General features: G+C 46.6%; 1 protein-coding gene across 1 annotated transcript in view; it reads right to left on the bottom strand.

Annotated features, from left to right (window-relative positions):
* OBSCN (obscurin, cytoskeletal calmodulin and titin-interacting RhoGEF) overlaps window positions 1–19,676 on the bottom strand; it is a 287,786-nt gene that overhangs the window by 112,620 nt on the left and 155,490 nt on the right. Inside the window, exons 39-56 of the mRNA XM_019507926.1 lie at window positions 18,968–19,234; window positions 18,077–18,340; window positions 17,050–17,316; window positions 15,824–16,087; window positions 14,897–15,160; window positions 13,650–13,913; window positions 13,044–13,307; window positions 11,504–11,767; window positions 10,878–11,141; window positions 9,689–9,952; window positions 8,119–8,385; window positions 7,428–7,691; window positions 6,484–6,750; window positions 4,925–5,191; window positions 3,927–4,193; window positions 2,604–2,870; window positions 1,705–1,977; window positions 831–1,097 (exon numbers count right to left, since the gene is read on the bottom strand). Coding sequence (XP_019363471.1) covers window positions 831–1,097; window positions 1,705–1,977; window positions 2,604–2,870; window positions 3,927–4,193; window positions 4,925–5,191; window positions 6,484–6,750; window positions 7,428–7,691; window positions 8,119–8,385; window positions 9,689–9,952; window positions 10,878–11,141; window positions 11,504–11,767; window positions 13,044–13,307; window positions 13,650–13,913; window positions 14,897–15,160; window positions 15,824–16,087; window positions 17,050–17,316; window positions 18,077–18,340; window positions 18,968–19,234 — 4,785 coding nt within the window. The remainder of the gene's footprint in view (window positions 1–830; window positions 1,098–1,704; window positions 1,978–2,603; window positions 2,871–3,926; window positions 4,194–4,924; window positions 5,192–6,483; window positions 6,751–7,427; window positions 7,692–8,118; window positions 8,386–9,688; window positions 9,953–10,877; window positions 11,142–11,503; window positions 11,768–13,043; window positions 13,308–13,649; window positions 13,914–14,896; window positions 15,161–15,823; window positions 16,088–17,049; window positions 17,317–18,076; window positions 18,341–18,967; window positions 19,235–19,676) is intronic.

Below are 19,676 nucleotides of genomic sequence, written 5' to 3'. Positions count from 1 at the left end.
CTTCATTCAAAAACTCATTTAATTTTATTCAAGCCATGCAACTGATCCAAAAAAAAATATCCCCCCCCCCCCCCCCCAAAAATCCTTGCCTTTCACGTCATTCCCGGACCACCAAGGCTACAACATCACTCTAACACTATTCAAAACTAGCACTTAGCATAATTTCTGAAAAAAAAAGTATGGATCTTCAGCTGGTGGAAATCAGAACAACTGTCAGGCCACAGCCTTAAACACGGGGCCTCGATCTGCTCTGTTTAGCTGTTCAACCCAATCTTCCACCTCTCAAGCTGACCAGTTAGGTCCAGCAGTGCTGGCCGGAAATCTCCAGCAGGGCCCAGCCATCTGCTCACTCCCTGCTACTGGGGTGGCTGCTCAGGTTCAACCGGCCCTTCACTCCCTCCCATATAAACCTCTGAGCAGGACCAGGAAGTGTCTGGGCAAGAGAGCTCAAACTGAACCCAGTTTGCCCCCCTGTTCCTTAGGGCTTGCGCCTCTGCCTGTTCTCTATTCGATCTCCTGGCTTCTCAACTTGCCTTGCCCCCCAACTCTCTGCTCTGCCTGATCCTCTGGCTCAGCTTACCCCCCAGATCCAGTGCCCCCTGGTTCCTGACCCAGCTTGTCCCTGGAATCCACTCACTCCACCCAAACCCATTGGCCCTTCGAGCCCCGAATGACCTCCCGGACTTGGCCACCCATGACCCAGCATGATAACACCTCCCCTGAAATCAAAGGATCAGTTGAGAAGCTGGCTCAGACTATTTGGGAGAAGTTGAACGGTGCCCATCATAACCAGGAACAAGCATCTAATTTCCAAAACCCCAACCACCTACCTTGGACAGTTAACAGGGCTGTTGTTTGCTGGTTTCCATTATCACAAGTGTATTTTCCTGAGTCTTCTGGTTTTAAATTATAAATCTTCAATGTATGGGTCATCCCTTCTTGCCTGATTTCGTATTTGGTACTTGAAGAAATCACTTGGGAGCCCTTCCTCCACTCCACTGAGACATTGGGCTGCGAGACCTGGCATGCCAAGACAGCCGTACCGTCCTCCTGCATATCTAGGTTTTTTAGCTTCTCTTTGAAGACTGGGGGCAATGCTGAAATGATAAAGATGGGAAAGATGGCAATCCAGGAGCCTACAAATGCCTAGTATCCTTTTCATAATACCACTTTCAACCACTTATTCTCTTCTACTCGGTCTGGAGCTCTTCAAAATGCTTTGTTCCCCCATTAATTGGCTTGCAATCGCGACAATGGAATCTTAAATGCTGAAAAGAGGTTTATTTTCTATGTGCATGCTGTAAGTGGAAGCCTACAGTTTAGACTCAGCCACTCGATTGCCCCTCTTAAAAACTGCCCCAACATAAAGAAGCCCAAATTAGACGCACTGAATGCATTTAGCCTGATTCAGGCATGATGGTGACTTGACCTAGACAGTGGTTACAAAATGTGGAAGAACAAGGAATGATTTTCTGAGTGAGAAGCTCTATATACCGTACGGTGGAGAAGGGTAGGAAACAATGGGGAAAAGTGAGGTGCTTTATCAATAGACAGCCAGTCTTGGTAATGTATCTGGTCAGAGCAGTTCTACGCTGGTGTGCAGCCAATGCCTCCATAAACTGCATTCAGCTCAGTTTTCTGGACGTTTTAATGTTGGCGGCTCTCCCAAAAGCCATCTCCCTCCCAGACCATGCAGCTTGTTACCTTTCACGGTGAGCTCTGCTGTGGATGTGTATGGCCCCACTCTGAAAGCAATGGTGCCCGTATCCTGCTGGGTGACCTTCCTCAGTCTCAAAGTGTGAACCCTGCCTTGCTCCACAGAGATCTCATTCATTTCATTGCTTTGCAGAGCAACGTCCTGTAGCTTCCACTCCACGTCTTTGGCATTCTCGTGAGACACCTTGCACTGAAACGTGGCATCTTCTTCCTCAAAAACCACCATGTTCTTCAGGCCACTAACGATGGTCACATCAGGTTCTGCCAATGTTGCAAGATGCATTAGTTGAAGAGCTAAAGGTGTCTCAAGGACCAAAATCCACAAAAGTGTTTAATCCTAATGCTACAAAACTACTGGACTACTTTATCAAATCACATCCTTATTCACCCTGGTATTCGAGCACTCGGTATCACATCTCTAGTCACCCTGGTATTTGAACACCTCTGAGCAGTATATGAAGCAGTATAGCTAACAGCCCTCACAAGGGTTATCCCCCCTTTTTCTAATGAGTATATTGTGTATTAATTATGATTTGATGTTGCATGACGCTATGCTTATATGCCACTGAAAACAAAGGCAAAGATGATTGTACTGCTCATGGAATGGAAAATAGTAAGGGGTGGAAGAAAAGTTGAGATACCATGGGGCTATGTTTCATGATCTTGGGCCGACTCCAAAGAAAAATGCTTTCTTGGTGGGGACACAATGGTATTTTCACACCTGCCCCAGTCAGGAGCCATGAGATTTTAAATTTCTGCTATCCTGTGACAACAAGCATGTACTCAGGGTCCATTTTTCAAGCTTGTTTCATAAGTAGTGAGTATTAGACAGTGAAGTCTCAGCTCGTTGTAATGAAAATCTGTGCCCCCCGGTCAACAGCTCTTACCCTTCACGGTCAACACTGCAGTGCTCATCTGCTCCCCAGCAATGCAGGAATACTCTCCAGCATCCGCCGCCTCCAAGCGATGTATATGCAGCTCACGAATGGTACCGTCTTGTCTCATGTCGTACTTGGATCCGGACTGAAGCACTGCACCATCTTTCTCCCACTCCACTGTAGCGTTAGCGATCGAGACCTCACAGCGGAGTTTGACTCTTCCTCCAACTTCCGCTTCCTCGTTCTTCAGCTGCCGCGTGAACTGGGGTTTGATGGCTGTGAAGTCAAAAGCAGCCAATAGACAAATCCATTAGCTACATGCTTGGGTCCTGAAAGATCAACCAAGGTACAATGCAACACAAGGGGCCTCAGACTGTGGAGTAAATTTGTACATCGCCATCCTGATCAACAGCAGACCAACTGGTTGCCTCGCCTGGACCTGGAGAAGGACAAGCTGAGGGCCGTTTATCTAAAGCTTTTATTTCACACAAAGTCTAGGGCTTCTTCCTCAGGAGGATCTATCCCATGAGCCTTCTTCTGAAGCACCAGGTTGTGCACCCTGACTCCTAATGCCATTAGCACCCATCCTAAGTGGAGTCTGATTCTTCCCTTCCAAAACCAGTGTAAATTCATTGATTCTCATTGCTTTATTCCTGATTTACACCAACTTAAGTGAGAAGAGACTCCAGTTTGTACACATGTTCTATGTCACTATCTTTTCAAAATCCTTAGCTTCTCAACAATCACTCTTTACGGAAGATGCAACATTTGATGCACCACGTGCATCCAGCCAGCCAGGGCGCTGTTCGGACCAAAGAAGCGATTCCATCCAACCTCTTCGACAAAAGCCACACAACTTTTACAAGACAGGCTAATACGGAGACTAGAGACGCATGCGATTTCTGGTTTGTTTAAATGCTCAAAGCATTTAAACAAACCATTCAGAGCATTGAAGATGGAAATCACTTGGCCTTAAAAGTGCTTTTGCACCTGGCTGAGGATTAACGTGTCCGCCTAGTCACTGGAATCCATACTGCCAAAGGAAGAAGAATAAATGCATTTGCTCAGATCAGAAAGCTGTTACAGAGCGAGTAGCTCAGTGTATGTATTAATACTTGTGGGACACAAAGGGAGGTGTTTTGCACCTGAACAGCCCTTCTTTTGGAAGCTGTTCTGCAAGACCCCTCTTGTGCGCTCTATGATCGCGCATGATTTTTGTGCCTGCTCTTCTCTCGCTCATCTTATATTCACTTTGATGGCTATAAAGAAATCCAGCGTATCATCCAGACGATGGCACGCAAGAATATTTTGCTCCTGTGGGCGAATGCTAACCATTCACTCTGAGGACTGCCGTGCTCTGCTGGTCTCCAGTATCGCAAGTGTAATCAGAGGCGTCTTCTGGTTCCACGTTGTGAATGACAAGTTCAGCGACGTGACCCTGCAAGTTCAGGTCATATTTGGCACATGGGAAGAGGTCCACGGTGCCTTTCCTCCATTCCACAACTGCATTGGCCTTTGTCAGCTCACACTGGAGTCTTACTGACGCTCCTTCTTCTGCTTCCTTGTCCTGGAGCTCCTTTTTGAACAGAACTGGGAGGGCTAAAAGAAAAAGAAAATAACAGGGGCTTTTATTTAACCCCAAGTCAAGCACTGCTAGTGAACATGTTCAGGATCTGCTTGTGGGAAACCTAGAACCTGCATTTTGACAAAGCCCCACAAATGACTACTCTAAAATATATCTTCCGATCTGTCCATAACGATGGCAACAAACTCCACTACATTCAAAGGAGCAAGATGGATTCATAAAGTGTCCTTCAAGTGCTGTTTGACAACTTTCCTTCCCTTGGTTGAATTCTTCAAGCAAACTCGTCCGTGAACTGATTGCAGAGAAATGTCAGCGTTCAAAAACGAATCTTCGCGAATCTCCGTAGGAGAGCCGAAAAGGCTCAGGTGGTCTCCTTCCGGCAATCAGAGGGAGAAATTCCACTTTTCCTAATGGCACAGCTATGATATTAGCTATGCATTGAGTCAAACTGCAGTAGGGCTCTTCTCAAACTCTCCGAAATGTCTGCCTGGAAAATAACTCGCATTACAAGCAAACGCACAAATGCTTGTACAGACACACGCGCATGCTCAGAGTGAACAAAGTACCATGCACGTCCACGCCACTTTTCCTTTCAGTATAATGGTGTGGTGCTATTTTTAAAAAGTATTACTACAAGGTAAGGGAAAAAAAATAACATAGAAAAGTCACGGGCCTCAACACTGTGTTCCTGAATAACTTTGCCTCAGGAGTGAGGGCAGGTCAGAGAGGGACCCGTATCACCTACCTTTCACGTTTAACAAAGCCTTTGTTTCTTGATCCCCCGTATCACAGCTGTACTCTCCCGTGTCTTCTAGTCTGAGGTTGTGTATTAAGAGCTCTACAGAGCATCCCCTCTGTCTCATTTCATACTTATTGCTGGGCCGGAGCCCCAGGCCTCCTTTCCTCCATTCCACCGGAAAATTGGGTTTTGAGAGCTCACAACATAATGCAGTGGTCCCTCCTTCCTCAGCCTCCTTGTTTTGAAGAGGTTGCTTAAATACAACTGGCAGGGCTGCAAAATTTGAGACATAAAACATTTTAAGTACATTTTTGTCCCCCCACCGAAAAGGAGCCCCCCTGCCCAGGACCTCCGTGAAAAAGCTCATCCGGTGTTGATCCAGCTTTGGTCTGTGGACTATTTCTTGCCAGCCTGCTGCACAGACCATGTTGCGTGCCAGGAGTTGATGGCATTTTGCAGAGTTTAGGAGCACAGCAAACCCACAAGCAGCTCCATTTCCTAAGGTGATCCAAGGAAGACAGCAAATGGCTCGAGCTAACCAGACGTCCCTATGGAAGAATCTCCACGAGAGCAGAGGCTGCTTCATTCAAAGGCCAGAAGCAAGGACTAAAATGGAAGGAAATTTTGCTTCCTATGCTACCCTGTATCCTCATATCAACTCCTGAAACTTATACAAGAGTGTTGAGTTAGGTCTCCCTGCAATAAACCCTGAGCCAATGCCTTTCAAAATGTGGTGGAAGTGGTCAGTGCCATGGGAGATGAATGTAACTTTGTGAGTGGCACTAGAGAAAGAGGTTCATGTCTCGGGGGGAGCCCGTCAGTATGGCAGAAGGGGCTTGGAAAGCTAGTTAGGACAGCGCTACTTGACCATCAACGCTAGAGCCTCAGTATGTGATGCTGATCACTGGGACGAGGTAACAAAGATTTTTTTTTTGTTTCCATGCACTAGTGAGTAGCCCAGAAACACACAAGGGAACTCAGCAGCAACAACAAAAATCCCCATCTCTCTTTTTCCTCTCAATTAATTCAGTGACTACAGCCATGTTCAACATTTTGATTCAGAGCAAGATCTTAAACTTGCACCAGACACCGCTTTTCCCTTAGCATGGCCATATTCATAAACAGCAGCACTGATAGCACCAGTCTGCCTCTTTAATTCACTGCTGTGAGTAGCTCACCGAATCTCACCTGCTACCAACTTCGCTGCACTCAAATGACTTGGGTGCGTTGCATGCATACATCACTATATCGGTTTGACTGCTTTGCGGCTACCCAAATGTGTCAAACAAAACCCCTCCAAGGTAGCCTGAGGTCTACTCTCCGCTGGAGAGGGGTTTGAACTGGCATGTCTCCCTGACTTCCCAGCACAGTGCACCAAAGACATTATTAACCAAATGTGCATCAAATCTCCAGTGATAGTTGTTCAGGTTTCAATGGACTAGCAGCATACTCAAGACCATTCCTACCCTGGAGTTCAGGGCCATCAGGAAAGCAAGCACAGAGCCCTGGGGAAACCACGATTTTCTTTTCATAGCATATGTCCAAGGTTGCAGTGATCTGCCTACCATGTACGGCCACTGCCGCGGTCGTCTGTTGATCCCCAGAGTCACAGGTATAGTCTCCTGAATCTGCCAGTTGTAAGTCATGAATGACCAGTTCAGCAATGGAGCCCCGCTGCCTCATTTCATATTTCGGGCTAGGAGAGAGAGGGGTAGCTCCTTTCTTCCAACCCACTGGCACGTTGGGTTTGGTGAGCTCACACCGCAAAGTGACGGCGCTGTTTTCTTCTGCCTCCATATGCTGAAGCTCGTGTTTGAACAGGGCTGGCAGGGCTACAAAACAGAAACATGCCTTGCAGTCTACAACACTTAGGGGAGCTTGGGAAGGATAAGATGGCGGGGGCTTCAATTCTCTACCTCTTTCAAGTATTTTGGGGTAGCAAAACCTCAAGGATTTGCCATAGAAATCTAGGCCCTTTAACCCAAAGAGGTTGCACACATATTTTCAGAACTAGACGGTACCGTACTTCTTGCAAAAGCAGCTTTTGCTATGAATTATGCCCATTACCAGCATGAGCCAGGGCCATTGGCCAGAGGAGTCTATTCTTGCCACAAAAGATCACCCTCTGATCTTGGAAACCTACTTAGAGACAAAGAATTGTTCTGAAGACCTGCATTAGGAGATAAGCATTTCACACTTTTCTCTTATTGGAGAAGATTGGATGAAGATGAGAATGAGGATGGGCATGAAGATGAGGATGAGAAAGAGCTACACCCTAACTATTCTGTAATCACCTCCTTATTATCTTTTACAAATTCTCTCCTCTTCTTTCAGCATAGGGTGAACTAAGACAGGGATCCCAGCTTAGTGTTGTCACTAGTTCTTTTAAATGAACTGCCATTTTTTTTAATTGCGCTGGGCTGAGGCCACCTCCATGAAGTTACTTCAGTAGCTAGCACTGATATAACACGTGTATTGTCAGAAATTACTTCTGCCCTTTTATTTTTACCATTCACTGTTAAGGTGGCTGCCGTCCGCTGGTCTCCACACAAGCAGGTGTAATCCCCGGTGTCTTTCAGATCTAGCTCGTGAATAACCAGCTCTGCAATGGCCCCATCCTGTCTCACGTGGTATTTCTTGCTTGCTTTGAGCACTTGGTGCCCTTTCTTCCACTCCACTGGAGCAGCCTTAGTCAGCTCGCAGCGCAGCGTGACGGCGCCACTTTCTGTGGCTTCCAAGTCCTGCAGTTCCCTCTTGAACACAGGAGGCAAGGCTGAGGGATATAAAAAGGACAGAGAGCCTGTGAAAATTCACAGCTGACAGCTTTCCTGTCCTCTGCGGGAGGGAAACGTGTCTCATACAGTGTTACAGCCTGCTCCAGCATCCATGGAGTGCAATGGAGAGAGTCCCATTGGCTTCAGTGGGCACTGGAGAAGGACCATCAGGAGGACATGAAGCAAGATGGGATAAAGGATGGCAGAGGAAAACATTCGCAGGAAGGGCAGCTTTGGAAACCGCAGGGATAGCAATGCAAACAAATTCTTGGGCGCACAAAGAGACAAACGGAAGGCGTGAGAAAAAGAGCACGGCAACAACCAACAAACCCCGTTATAAAGAAAAAGAGCTGGCAATACATGGATTTCACAAGTCAAGCAGTAAACAGAGACATACAGGGAGCTCCTGATACACTATCATTTTACCATGCACTGTTAAGGCAGCAGTGGTCTTCTGGTCTCCACACACACAGGTGTAATCTCCCGCATCCTTCGGATGGATATCGTGGACCATCAGTTCGGAAATGCAGCCTTCTTGCCTCATTCTGTACTTGCTGCCTGGCTGGAGCACCTGGTGCCCCTTCATCCACTGCACCGGGGCAGCAGCCTTGCTCAGCTCGCAGCACAGCGTGGCTGTGTCACCTTCTCGGGCGTCCTTGCTGTGCATTTCCTCTTTGAAAAATGGAGGCAGAGCTGGGGGGTGCAATACAGAACGCATTACCAAGCAGCAGCAGTTCGTGGGTGACAGGTGGGATGGTAGGGGATGAACAGGGAGAAGGAACTTGGAGACCAGAGGAGGAACAACAGACAACTAGCAATGACATTACAACCCCAGAGGAAGAGATGGCCTAGCTCCCCGCGTGCTTTGTCCCAGGTTTAGAATAGTGTAATGTCACTGGCTTGGGTATAAATGCATCCAGATTTCTACTATTGTCACTAAAAGGAGCGTCAAGACTGTAATCTTTGGTATCCTGACCTGGATGATAAGGAACCAGCTTTGGAAAGGCTCGTCGAGGCATCATTTTACATTTCTCCCTTGCTTTCACCTCCTTGCGCCTCATTTTCCATCCCAGTGGATCAGTCTGGCTCAGCTCACAGAGTGTTTCCTTAAAAAAAAATCCCGATGGACTCGCTCCAAAAAGTGAGAGAACCAGCGCGCAGGGTCTGCACCCGACTCGTTCTCCTTTCCCAGAGCAAGGACTCCCGTGTGGCTGCTCCTCCTCCGTTCTCGATGTCTCCCTCGCTAGGATTCACCACTCATCAAACGGAAACAACCTCTTCCAAATGATGTTTGATGAGACGTGCATGCCTAGCACTCCTGACCAAGCACGTGAGATGCCATCTCAGTGTTCAACTTGTAGTGGTGAAGCTGCACTTGCACAAAAATACAACAACCCCCAATCCCAAACCTGGACCCTATGTCCTGATATCTCTCTTCTACACCCGTTTGAAACGGAAGTACTAATGTCAGTGGCACAACCCTTGGTTTTTTATATCAGCCTGAAAGCAGAGTCAAGTCCTAGCCCAAAGTCATCATTTCTCCCACAGGAAAGCAAATGTCAGAGCAAAACTGTATTTGTGTGATGCGAGCAGTGGTTGCAGGAACACACCTCTAATGGAAAACAAATTTGGATAGTGGAAATTTCAGCTAACCGAGGCTTGTGTCTGAGTACGATTTCCTTCCTTCTCCAAACAGCAGGGACAGACAGGGAAAGCAATTGTCAGGAAGAAAGAGTAAAGAATAGACAGGTTTGTTTTAGAAATGGAAAAGGAGGAAGCAGGATGTGTCAGATAGCACAGGACAGTGCTCAATGGGATTTTTCTATACATGTAGCCTCCGGTTCCTCAAAGCCCGGATTTGTTAATCCAAGGAAATGGGATGGGAGTGAATGAGGGAGACAGAAAAGATGAAGGACTATGACCACACGCAGCAGAGGTGTCCTGCAAAGCAAGTTGATAGCAAAGAAAACAGACATGGATTATGAAATAACTTTACCCTGCACTGTTAAGGCAGCTGTGGTCTGATATTCTCCACACACACAGGTATAATCTCCTGTATCCTTCTCATCTAGATCACAGATCACCAGCTCTGCAGTGGCACCTTCCTGTCTGATTTTATACTTCTCACTGGGTTTGATAATCTCGTGTCCTTTCTTCCAGTCTACCGGCGCAGCCTTGGTCAGCTCACAGTGCAAAGTGGCTTCTCCGCCTTCTTTACCTTCCTTATTCTTTAGCTCTTCCTTAAAAAGCGCTGGCAAGGCTAAAGGATGCAACATGGACAAGGGGTCATTGCAATTCCAGACTGTGAAACCCAATTTCTTTTTTTCATTTTTTTTCTTTTACTCGTGATATTGCCATTCACACCTTCCTCACTTATCCTAGCCTAATGTCTGCTTCGGGGCGACCAGCTTGTAAAAGTGAACATCCTAAGCCCTGTCTCTCCATGCTTTTAATGACTGCTGCTGCTTAACAACATGGGAGTAGGGTCCCAGGGTCCAGATCATGCCACATCTCACGTTTCCTAAGCCAAGAACATTATAACTGATGTGTAGTTCTTGTGTTAATCCAACTGACCCCTGCCGTTTGCCAGATTTAGTGGTATTTTCCCTATGCAGATATGACGTCTTGGAGGTTGAGGTGGTATTAATCTTTCCAAAGACTTTACATGCCAAAATAATGAAAGCAAGAGATAAATCATAAACTTCCCATTTTCCACTGACAGATGCAAAGAGCCCAGAGAATTTAAATGCTCACTTGTGCCCTCCTCAGAAATCTGCAAAATAAAAGAGCTGTACATGATGCGGACAGACCTGTTTTCAGGAGCAGGACCTGAGCATGGAGCAAATTCTTACAACACAAACTGCAATCAAACCAGCTTCATGCAGAACCGGCGTCCAGCAGGGAGAGAGGAGGGGGAAATCGCCCATCCCAGAAAGGAGTGAGAAGAGTGCCCTGGTCCATGCTTCGGAGAAGCACGGTGGGTATTAAAATGTGTATTAAAACCACTCTGCATAAGCAGCCTCTAGGTCTTCAGAGCCGAGGGATGCTATTTCCAAAAAAAAGGGTGTTGCAGTGGATGAGGTGCGCGGTAGCCCAAGACAAAGGAAATGTTAACACACAGCAAGGGTTGTTTCTTGGGAGCTGGGGACATGAAACAGCTGTGACTGCGGATAAGGCATCTTTACCCTTTACGGTTAAGGTGGCTGTCGTCTGCTGGTCTCCACATACGCACGTATAGTTGCCAGAGTCCTTCAAGTCTAGTGTGCGGATAACCAGCTCGGACAGGGCACCTTCCTGTCTCATTTTGTATTTCTGACTTTCTCTGAGCACCGTGCTGCCTTTCTGCCACTCCACGGGAGCAGCTTTGGTCAGCTCACATGACAGAGTGGTCTCTCCTCCTTCTTCGACTTTTTTACTCTTTAATTCTTCTTTGAAAAGAGCAGGAAGAGCTAAGGGCACAATAAACAGCACATTAATGCTCGCCGAAGGAATGCAACCGGCTGGGGTGAGCCGGAGAAATGGACACCGAGGGGGAAAAGGTGGGGGGAGATGCAAAAGGAAGAGGTTGTGGCAGGGGGGAAAGAGAGAACTTTTTTTTGCTGCCTCCATTCAGAGGGGTGAACTGGCAACACTCAAGAAGTTTGCCCTGCAACATAACTACACTGGAAATGAGCCATGCACGGACTGGAAGAAGCAACAGAGACACAATGAACTGATATCAAGACCTGGGTATGAATCCAGGGACGGACAGAGCTGAGTTTCAGGTATATTAGAAAATACTTTAATATTGACGTTTTGGGGTTTTTTTTACCATGTACTGTTAAAGCAGCGGTTGTCTCCTGGTCACCAGACACGCAGGTGTAATCTCCAGCATCCTTCAGCTCTATTTCATGAATAACCAGCTCGGCCACGGTACCTTGCTGCCTCATTTGATATTTGCTACTTGCTTTGAGCATCTTTTGCCCTATTTTCCACTCTACGGGAGCAGCTTTTGTCAGCTCACAGTGCAGGGTGACAGATCCTCCTTCCGCAACTGCCGCCTCCTTCAGTTCTTCCTTGAAGAGCACAGGCAAGGCTGAGGAGCAGAAAGTCAACAGGCGGTGTGTGAACAATCAGAGGGCTGAAGTCGGTGGCCAAATGAATGCTTGTCACCCCTTATGACTTGGGCTGACATCTGAACCGTTGGGGACCTCATTCTAGCCACTCCGATTGTGGTCACCATCACTGCATCCTGCAAGCAGAGCTCAGCTGCCAGCCACCACACAGAGGATGCACAACATAAAAAGCTCAACATACACATGGCTCAATTTGGTATGAAGTGCGCTGGGGGGGAAAAAAGGTGTATACGGAAATGTGCATAACGTACACCGGCCTCCACAGCTGTGCTGGATCCAGCCAGTCTCTCTCTGGGCTGAACACTAGCAGCCCCTTTTCTTTTTTAATTTACAGCCTAAGGGTTTGTCCACATGGAAATATAGCCTTGACGGGCTGTTGTAAAAGAGCTGTTTCAGCATTCGCTCCACGTAACGTGGCAGTTATATCACAGTGAGCGTGCCCACCTGGGGTGCGTCCCCATGAGTGGGAACATGCATTTACCCAGGGACAAATAGCAGTGGCACATATTTGTGCCGCTGCTACTTGTCCCTGGGGAATGCCCCCGCACGCTCACGCTGGCATACGGCAAGTTGCCCCAGGTGGGGTAGGGGAGGCTGGGGCAGCACCTGGGCTGGCCCTGGCAGCCTTACCTGGGGTTCACCCAGGGCTGCAGCAGCGATGATGCAGGCACACGGAGCCTGGCTGGCAGCTGGAGCATGGCTCTGTGCCCTCGTACACCGCTCTGCTTTTTTCTATTACAGGGTTTTTTTGACACCGGAATCACCTGGTGTCAAAAACCCCCACTCAGCACAGCAAATGCTTGTGTGGCACGTGCAGTTTGCAGCGCTACACGTGGGTTTGCGGCGCCGCAAACTGCACGTGTGCGTTCATCTGGACGTGCCCACCGAGAGTCAGGGCAACAGAGCTACTGAGCTGTAGCTTATTTTGCAACAGCTTCTCCAGGTGGATGAAGATAAGCAATGCCACAGTGGGGCATTCAACCCTGTCTCCCATCTCTCACTGCAGCAGAGTGGATGCAGAGGGAATATTTAAGCAGGGAATATGCAGATTAATCCATCCCCTGTCCCTCTCTTCCTACAGCTTCCAGAAGGAAACACATGGCGTTGTCCTCTTTCAGTTATACACCAATTAAAAAAAAAAAAATTATGACCCTAAAACAGGAGGTGACTCTGATAATGGGTGTCAAGGGAACACCCAGTAGCACATTAATCACTCATTTGCAACATGTGATTTACCATTCACTGTCAAGGTAGCTCTGGTCTGCTTCTCGCCACACATGCATGTGTAGTCTCCTGTATCCTGCAGACCTAAGTCATGGATCTTCAGCTCAGCAGTAACATTATCTTGTTTCAGGCTGTATTTTTCACTCGTGTGGAGTATTTTGGCCCCTTTCTTCCACTGCACCGGAGCAGGCTTGCTCAGCTCACAGTGCAGAGTGGCTGTTTCGCCTTCGGTGGCTTCCAGGTTTTTCAGTGCTTCTTTGAAAAGTGCAGGCAGGGCTGAGGATCACAGAATGAATGGGGGCTACGTTAAAAATATAACATGCCGGGTGACCGGTCTCAATGGGGCAGAGGGAATGAACAGGTCATGAGGGGAAAACAAGGGTAAAAGCATGGAGTAAGGGAAACGAGAATTGGTTGCAGTCAGCTTCCTTATTTCACAAGATATTTTTAAGGCCCATTAATGCACACAGGAAATTTCCAAGGAATAGGACAGACAAAGGAAAAGTAACACTGCCAGTACATGAGTAGCTGCTAAATAAGCCCCGATACACCTGCATGCGCAGTCGACCCCAAGGAGATAGCAGACACACACAACTGCACATGTCGTTCCGTTTTTACCGTGCACTGTCAAGGCAGCAGTTGTCTTCTGATCTCCACACACGCAGGTGTAAACTCCAGCGTCCTTTGGGTCCACATCACAGATAAGCAGTTTCACTGTGGCACCGTCCTGTCTCATTTTGTACTTGTCACCAGCTTTGAGCAAGCTGCTCCCTTTCATCCACTCCACTTGAGCGACTTTGCTCAGCTCGCAGCGCAGGGTGGCCGTGCCGCCTTCCGTGGCTTCCACGTCCTTCAGCTCGTCTTTGATGACTGCAGGCAGGGCTGAGGGGACGTAACAGAGAGGGCGTTACAATGGACCACTGAGTGCAAACACCAGGAGACAGGGAAGAGGAAAGGCAATGGGTAAGGGAAAAGGTGGAAAAGTGCAGAGTCAATGGCCCATCTCACTCTACGTAACCAGTACTTATTCGCTTAGCATCCTAACACAGACATGGCATTGAGGCTTATGGTGCTGTTTTTTCCCTAAAACCAAAACCATATATATGTGGGAATTATTTCACATATTGTTCTTATATGTCTATTATATGTTTATAAAATATAGTTTATATATTTATCTGGTCATGGCAATTATTTTATATGTATAATTATAAGATAATTACATAGAAAATAATTGCTGTGACCAGATACACACATAGCACATATTTTATAAAACATAATAGCATATAACATATAATAACACACACACCCATACATATACAAATACACATATAATATATGTATATGTATATATGTGTATATACATATATATAGTGTTTTACATACATATACATATGTATATATGTATATGTATATGTGTGTGTGTGTGTGTGTGTGTGTGTGTGTGTGTACACATATATATATAATGTATATATATGTATACATATATATATGGTGTGTGTGTATAAAGTCATATATATATATTGCGGTGTATATATATTACATTGTATATATACTGCAGTCATGGTAATCATGTATGTGTGTGCGCGCGCGCGCATGTGTGTATATATATAAAAGTATGTGTGTGTGTATACACACACACACATGTATGTATGTATGTGTATATGTGTGTTTACACACACATATGTATGTATGTATGTATGTATGTATACACACACACACACGTACTTATAATTACCATGACTGCAACATACAATAAAAGTAAAAAAAAAGAAAGCATCCAACAATGACAAGTGACACCAGGGCAGATCTAGAAATCCACGGGAGGAACCTGAAAAGGAATAACTCTGTTCGAAGTCTGTCGTTACCGTGCACTGCTACGGCAGCTGTGGTCTGCTGGTCTCCGCACACGCAGGTATAATCACCAGCATCGCTGTCGTCCACCTGGTGGATCACCAGCTCTGCCATGGTGTCCTTCTGCCTCATTTTGTATTTGTCACTTGGTTTGAGTACTCGGGGTCCCTTCTTCCACTCCACGGGAGAAGCCTTGGTCAGCTCACAGCGCAGAGTGACCGCTTCACCTTCTGTGGCTTCTTTGCGTCGTAATTCTTCTTTGAAAGAAGCCGGCAGGGCTGAGGAACAGAGAAGGAGCAAATGTTCTCATAACAGCCTGCCATGACAAACCACAGGTGAAATGAGTCTGAGGGTCACAAGCTTCTGTCCATCCTGTGTAAAGAGTCATCATATTACCATGAAACTGGCCATCGCAGGGCTAGAAAGGGAAAATCCCGCAGGTTGGGATGAGGCCGGAAGGCAGACACTCCTGTAAGGAAGGCGGGGACAGGTAGGTAGGAAACCTGAATTCATTCCTTAGTTCTGTTGATGGACTTTGCAGCCTTCAGCCACTTCCATCCCATCACAGTGTACAAAGGGTATGGTTACCGTACTCCTGCACTGGGCAGGAAGACGGCGTGGCTCCGATTTATCAGTGCTTATGAGGCACTGGGATATTACAGCAATGAGGGCCCATAGCTATACAGACAGGAAGGACTTCAAGCATAAAGGAGTATAGGCATGCATTAACAAGAGAGAAAATAGGGGGAACCTAGAGGACGTCGGTGTAATCACAGCACATAGGGGTCCACTGAGATGGAGATCAGGCAACAGGAAGGAAGATGCATTACCATGGGGACTGATTGTGGTGGGGACGTGATAGGAATTAGGGGGACGTCAGTATTGAGGCGTCCAGAGGGGATGGTAAAACAATCACATATCTAAACGTAGCCATTTTTTACCGTGCACGGTCAAAGTGGCCGTTGTCTTCTTGTCTCCGCATACGCAAGTATAATCGCCAGAGTCCTTCACCTCTAAATCGCGGATCACTAGTTCGGCCGTGGCTCCTTCCTGCCTCATGGTATATTTGTCACCTGGTTTGAGCACCTTATGTTTCTTTTTCCACTCCACTGCAGCAGCCTTGGTGAGCTCACAGTGCAAGGTGGCTGTGCCCCCTTCCGTGGCTTCCTCCTTCTTCATTTCCACTTTGAAATGTGCAGGCAGGGCTAAGGGGTGCAGAATGAACAGAGGGCATGAGCATGGCAGCAACCTGGCCCAGATGATGAGCGTGTTACCCGGTTGTGGTTCATGAACCGCAAAGGATGAGCAAAGCCTATTCAAGGTGCAACCCCTCAGGGTGAGAACCACGCAGCAATGTTTTGGGCGGGTTTGCGGGGGAGACATAAGACGGGTCTCTCTCTCTTTTAACATGGTCCACAGTGACACAACTAGAGAGACAACCTGGTCATTCAGCTCCTGCAAAATTGTCTTCAAGACAATGAGTTTCTTTTAACATGGTGTTTGTACAGCACCTTGCACAATGGGGAACCAAAGCCTGATTGGAGTTCCTCTATGTTACTGAAATACAAATAATTCATCAAAATAAGCCCACAAGTGAAATACTGCCTGGGACATTAATGTCATTCCTCTAGAAGACGTTTCCTTGAACTGTGTGTTCATGTGCTATTGAGCAACCTTTAATTATTTCCCAAAGAAAATGTAATCCTCTGTTCAGAACTGATATGGGAATATGTACCTTCTATCACAAGACTGGTTTTTTTAACCCAATAGGCCTCTTTTTGGACTATAATATCATTATCACATAGCTCCTGGTAAACTTAATGTTTCCTTTTTAACATCTACTGCCGAACAAGAAAAATCGGAAGTTTTATAGTTGAAATTGAGCTGTATTTTCCAATCCTAAATGTAAGTTTCTGCTGCAAGGGCTGACCAGCATGTGGCCTTATTCAGTGCATTTGGTTCCTCATTTCTATATCCACCAAAATTTTGCTTGAATCATCCACAGCGTTGAAGAAACTATGGAATAGAGATTATAATTTCTTATTTATACAGGTAGACTAAATGATGGCAGGCTGAACTTGAGGCTGTAACTCAGTTGACGGCACAGTCCTGTTTCAAGAAACAGAAGGAAGAACATGATATCATTAATTGGGGAGATATGCTTTACCATTCACGGTCAAGGCAGCTCTGGTTTGCTGATCTCCATACATGCACGTATAGTTTCCGGCATCTGTCAGATCCAAATCATGAATCACCAGCTCGGCCACTGCACCGTCCTGTGTGATGGTGAACTTTTCATTGGACCTGAGCACTTGGTCTCCCTTCTTCCACTCCACAGGAGCAGCAGGCTTGCTCAGCTCACAGCGCAGAGTGGCCGTCCCATTTTCGGTGGCTTCCAAGTTCTTCAATTCCTTCTTAAAACGCGGCGGGAGGGCTGAAGGTCACAGGATAGAGAGAGAGGGCTTTAAAATTCAGCCGGGTGGTTGCACTAGAACAGAGGGCTAACCTTATTCTCTGTGAACCCAGGTTACATGACATGGGATCTGAGATGCAAACAAAAGCAAGGTCAGGGGTCGCTATTTTCCCAATGCACCAAGTACAGCAATACTTGGTTTTCTGAGACTCTTAGTCTCAGTGCCAGAATAATGATGGTTTGAAAGGTTAGGACTGAGAGGCATTTCCAGACATATGCCAGATAGAAAAACCCATGCTGAACTTTCCAAAAAGGCGGCCTGCTGCTGTAGCTTGTGCTGTGATTATGTCAGCACTTAACATGTACCCAGTATATTAAATGGCATTGCAAGTTAAGATGTATGGCTTGCTTTCCTTTCTTGCCTCCCTTCCTCAGGCTGTCATCCTAACCACACAAGTCTTGCTAGATCGTGTTTCGACCCTCTACAAGAAAAATAAACAGCATCTCAGCAGTACGATCAAAGCAATGAAGCTGGGAGAGTACTTAAGCTGGTCTATGCACCTTCAGCAATGATTTAATTATTTGCTTCCAACTTTTATCCATGTTATGAAAATGGAGCTAAGAGAACGGCACGGTGTTATCATTACAATCCCTCATTTTGATATTTCAGGGATATAAATTGACAGTGACTGTTACAGATGCCATAGAAATATATCCTAACAGATGATATCAAGAGCATCTACATGCAACCACAGATGAGCCCAGAAGAAATCCCTATTACCGTGAACCGTCAAGGATGCCGTGGTCTTCTGGTTTCCACAGATGCATGTATAATCTCCAGAATCGTGTTCCTCCAGGTAGTGGATTGTCAGCTCGGCGGTGACATCCTTTTGTCTCATCTTATATTTGTCGCTAGCCTTGAGCACCTTTTGATCCTTCATCCACTCTACGGGAGTGGCTTTGCTGAGCTCACAGCGCAGAGTTGCTGTCCCACTTTCTGTGGCTTCCTCGTTTCTGAGCTCTTTTGTGAACAGTGCGGGCAGAGCTGGGGGTTGCAACACGGACAGAGAAAACGTCAAAACCCACAGACCCCAGAGTTCGGGACGCGGTAATGTAGAGCGGGAAGAGCTGTCCCTCCCTCTGTGACTGCCGCGGCCAATATAATCCCTTCCATTAACCAAGCAAGCCCCTTCTTGAAACCTGTTGGGTTTTTTGGCCCCTCTACCCTTACTGAGAGGTTGTTCCAGGATCTTGCTTCGATGCTGGCCAATTCTAATTATCAGCCTAAACCCATGCATGGCCAGTTTTCCCCATTTGCTCGTTTGCCAGTATCGTCTTTTAGTTGAAACAGCTTTTCTCCCTCTGTTATAATGCCCCTCCTGCAGTATTTATAGAGAGGGATCATGTCTCCTTTCAATATCATCAAAGTATGTTGCATCGGGACTGCACAAATTTGGCCTTGAGAAGCATGACTGTCCCCCTTCACTTCAAGGAAGTCATCCCTATGCTTCATTAATTCTTATATTAAGAATTAATATAAGAATTAATTAGGATAAAGAAAGGAAATGAGCATAGGTGAAAAGACCAACAAAATAAATAACTCGAAGGGGGATTTCTGACGGGTGGGAAGGTCTCTGAAATAATGCGGTCATAACGTGGTGGCTTTGATTACCGTGGACTGTCAAGACTGCAGAGGTCTTCTGGTCTCCACACACACAGGTATAATCTCCCGTATCCTCCACATGAAGATCACGGATGGTCAGTTCTGCCGTGACACCTTCCTGTCGCAGTCGATACTTGTCACTTGTTTTGAGTGTTTTGTGCCCTTTTTTCCACTCCACTGGGACAGCGGCTTTGCTCAGCTCACAGTGAAGAGTGGCTGTTGCACCTTCTGTGGCCTCCCTGTTTTTTAATCCTTCTTTGAAAAATGCAGGCAGGGCTGAGGGACACCAAGATGGACAGCGTGATTTAATAATCCAAAACAATCAAAACTAACTGTTGCCCTCCTTTCCCCCGGGGGTCTCCTACTGAGTTCTCAGGAAAGGGGCATCGACTTGCATTAGCCTGTCTAAATGTGCCACCAAAAACCAGAGAACTGCATAACCCATCAAGAACGCAGAATGACATAGAAAAGACAGGCCATAGAGCTGAGTGGAAAACCAACATTTCTCCCTGGAAGTTTCAAATGAAAAAACAATCTTCATTTGAAATGTTTTTGTTTGAAAAATTGGGGTTTTCCCCTGGCAATCTGCACCCCCATGTGACGGTCAAAGGTGCTGCAATCTGACATTTCTAGGCAAAATGAAGCAACAGTCTACATCTAAATGAAGCAAAGAGTTCCATTTTGAAATGCCAATTTAAAAGCAATTCCCCCCCCCCAA

The sequence above is a fragment of the Gavialis gangeticus genome, unplaced genomic scaffold (assembly GCF_001723915.1).
Source record: "Gavialis gangeticus isolate Ggan-Ray unplaced genomic scaffold, GavGan_comp1, whole genome shotgun sequence".
NCBI lineage: Eukaryota > Metazoa > Chordata > Crocodylia > Gavialidae > Gavialis > Gavialis gangeticus.
Note: the sequence above shows the minus strand (reverse complement) of the source record. Positions and strands in the feature narration are given on the sequence as shown.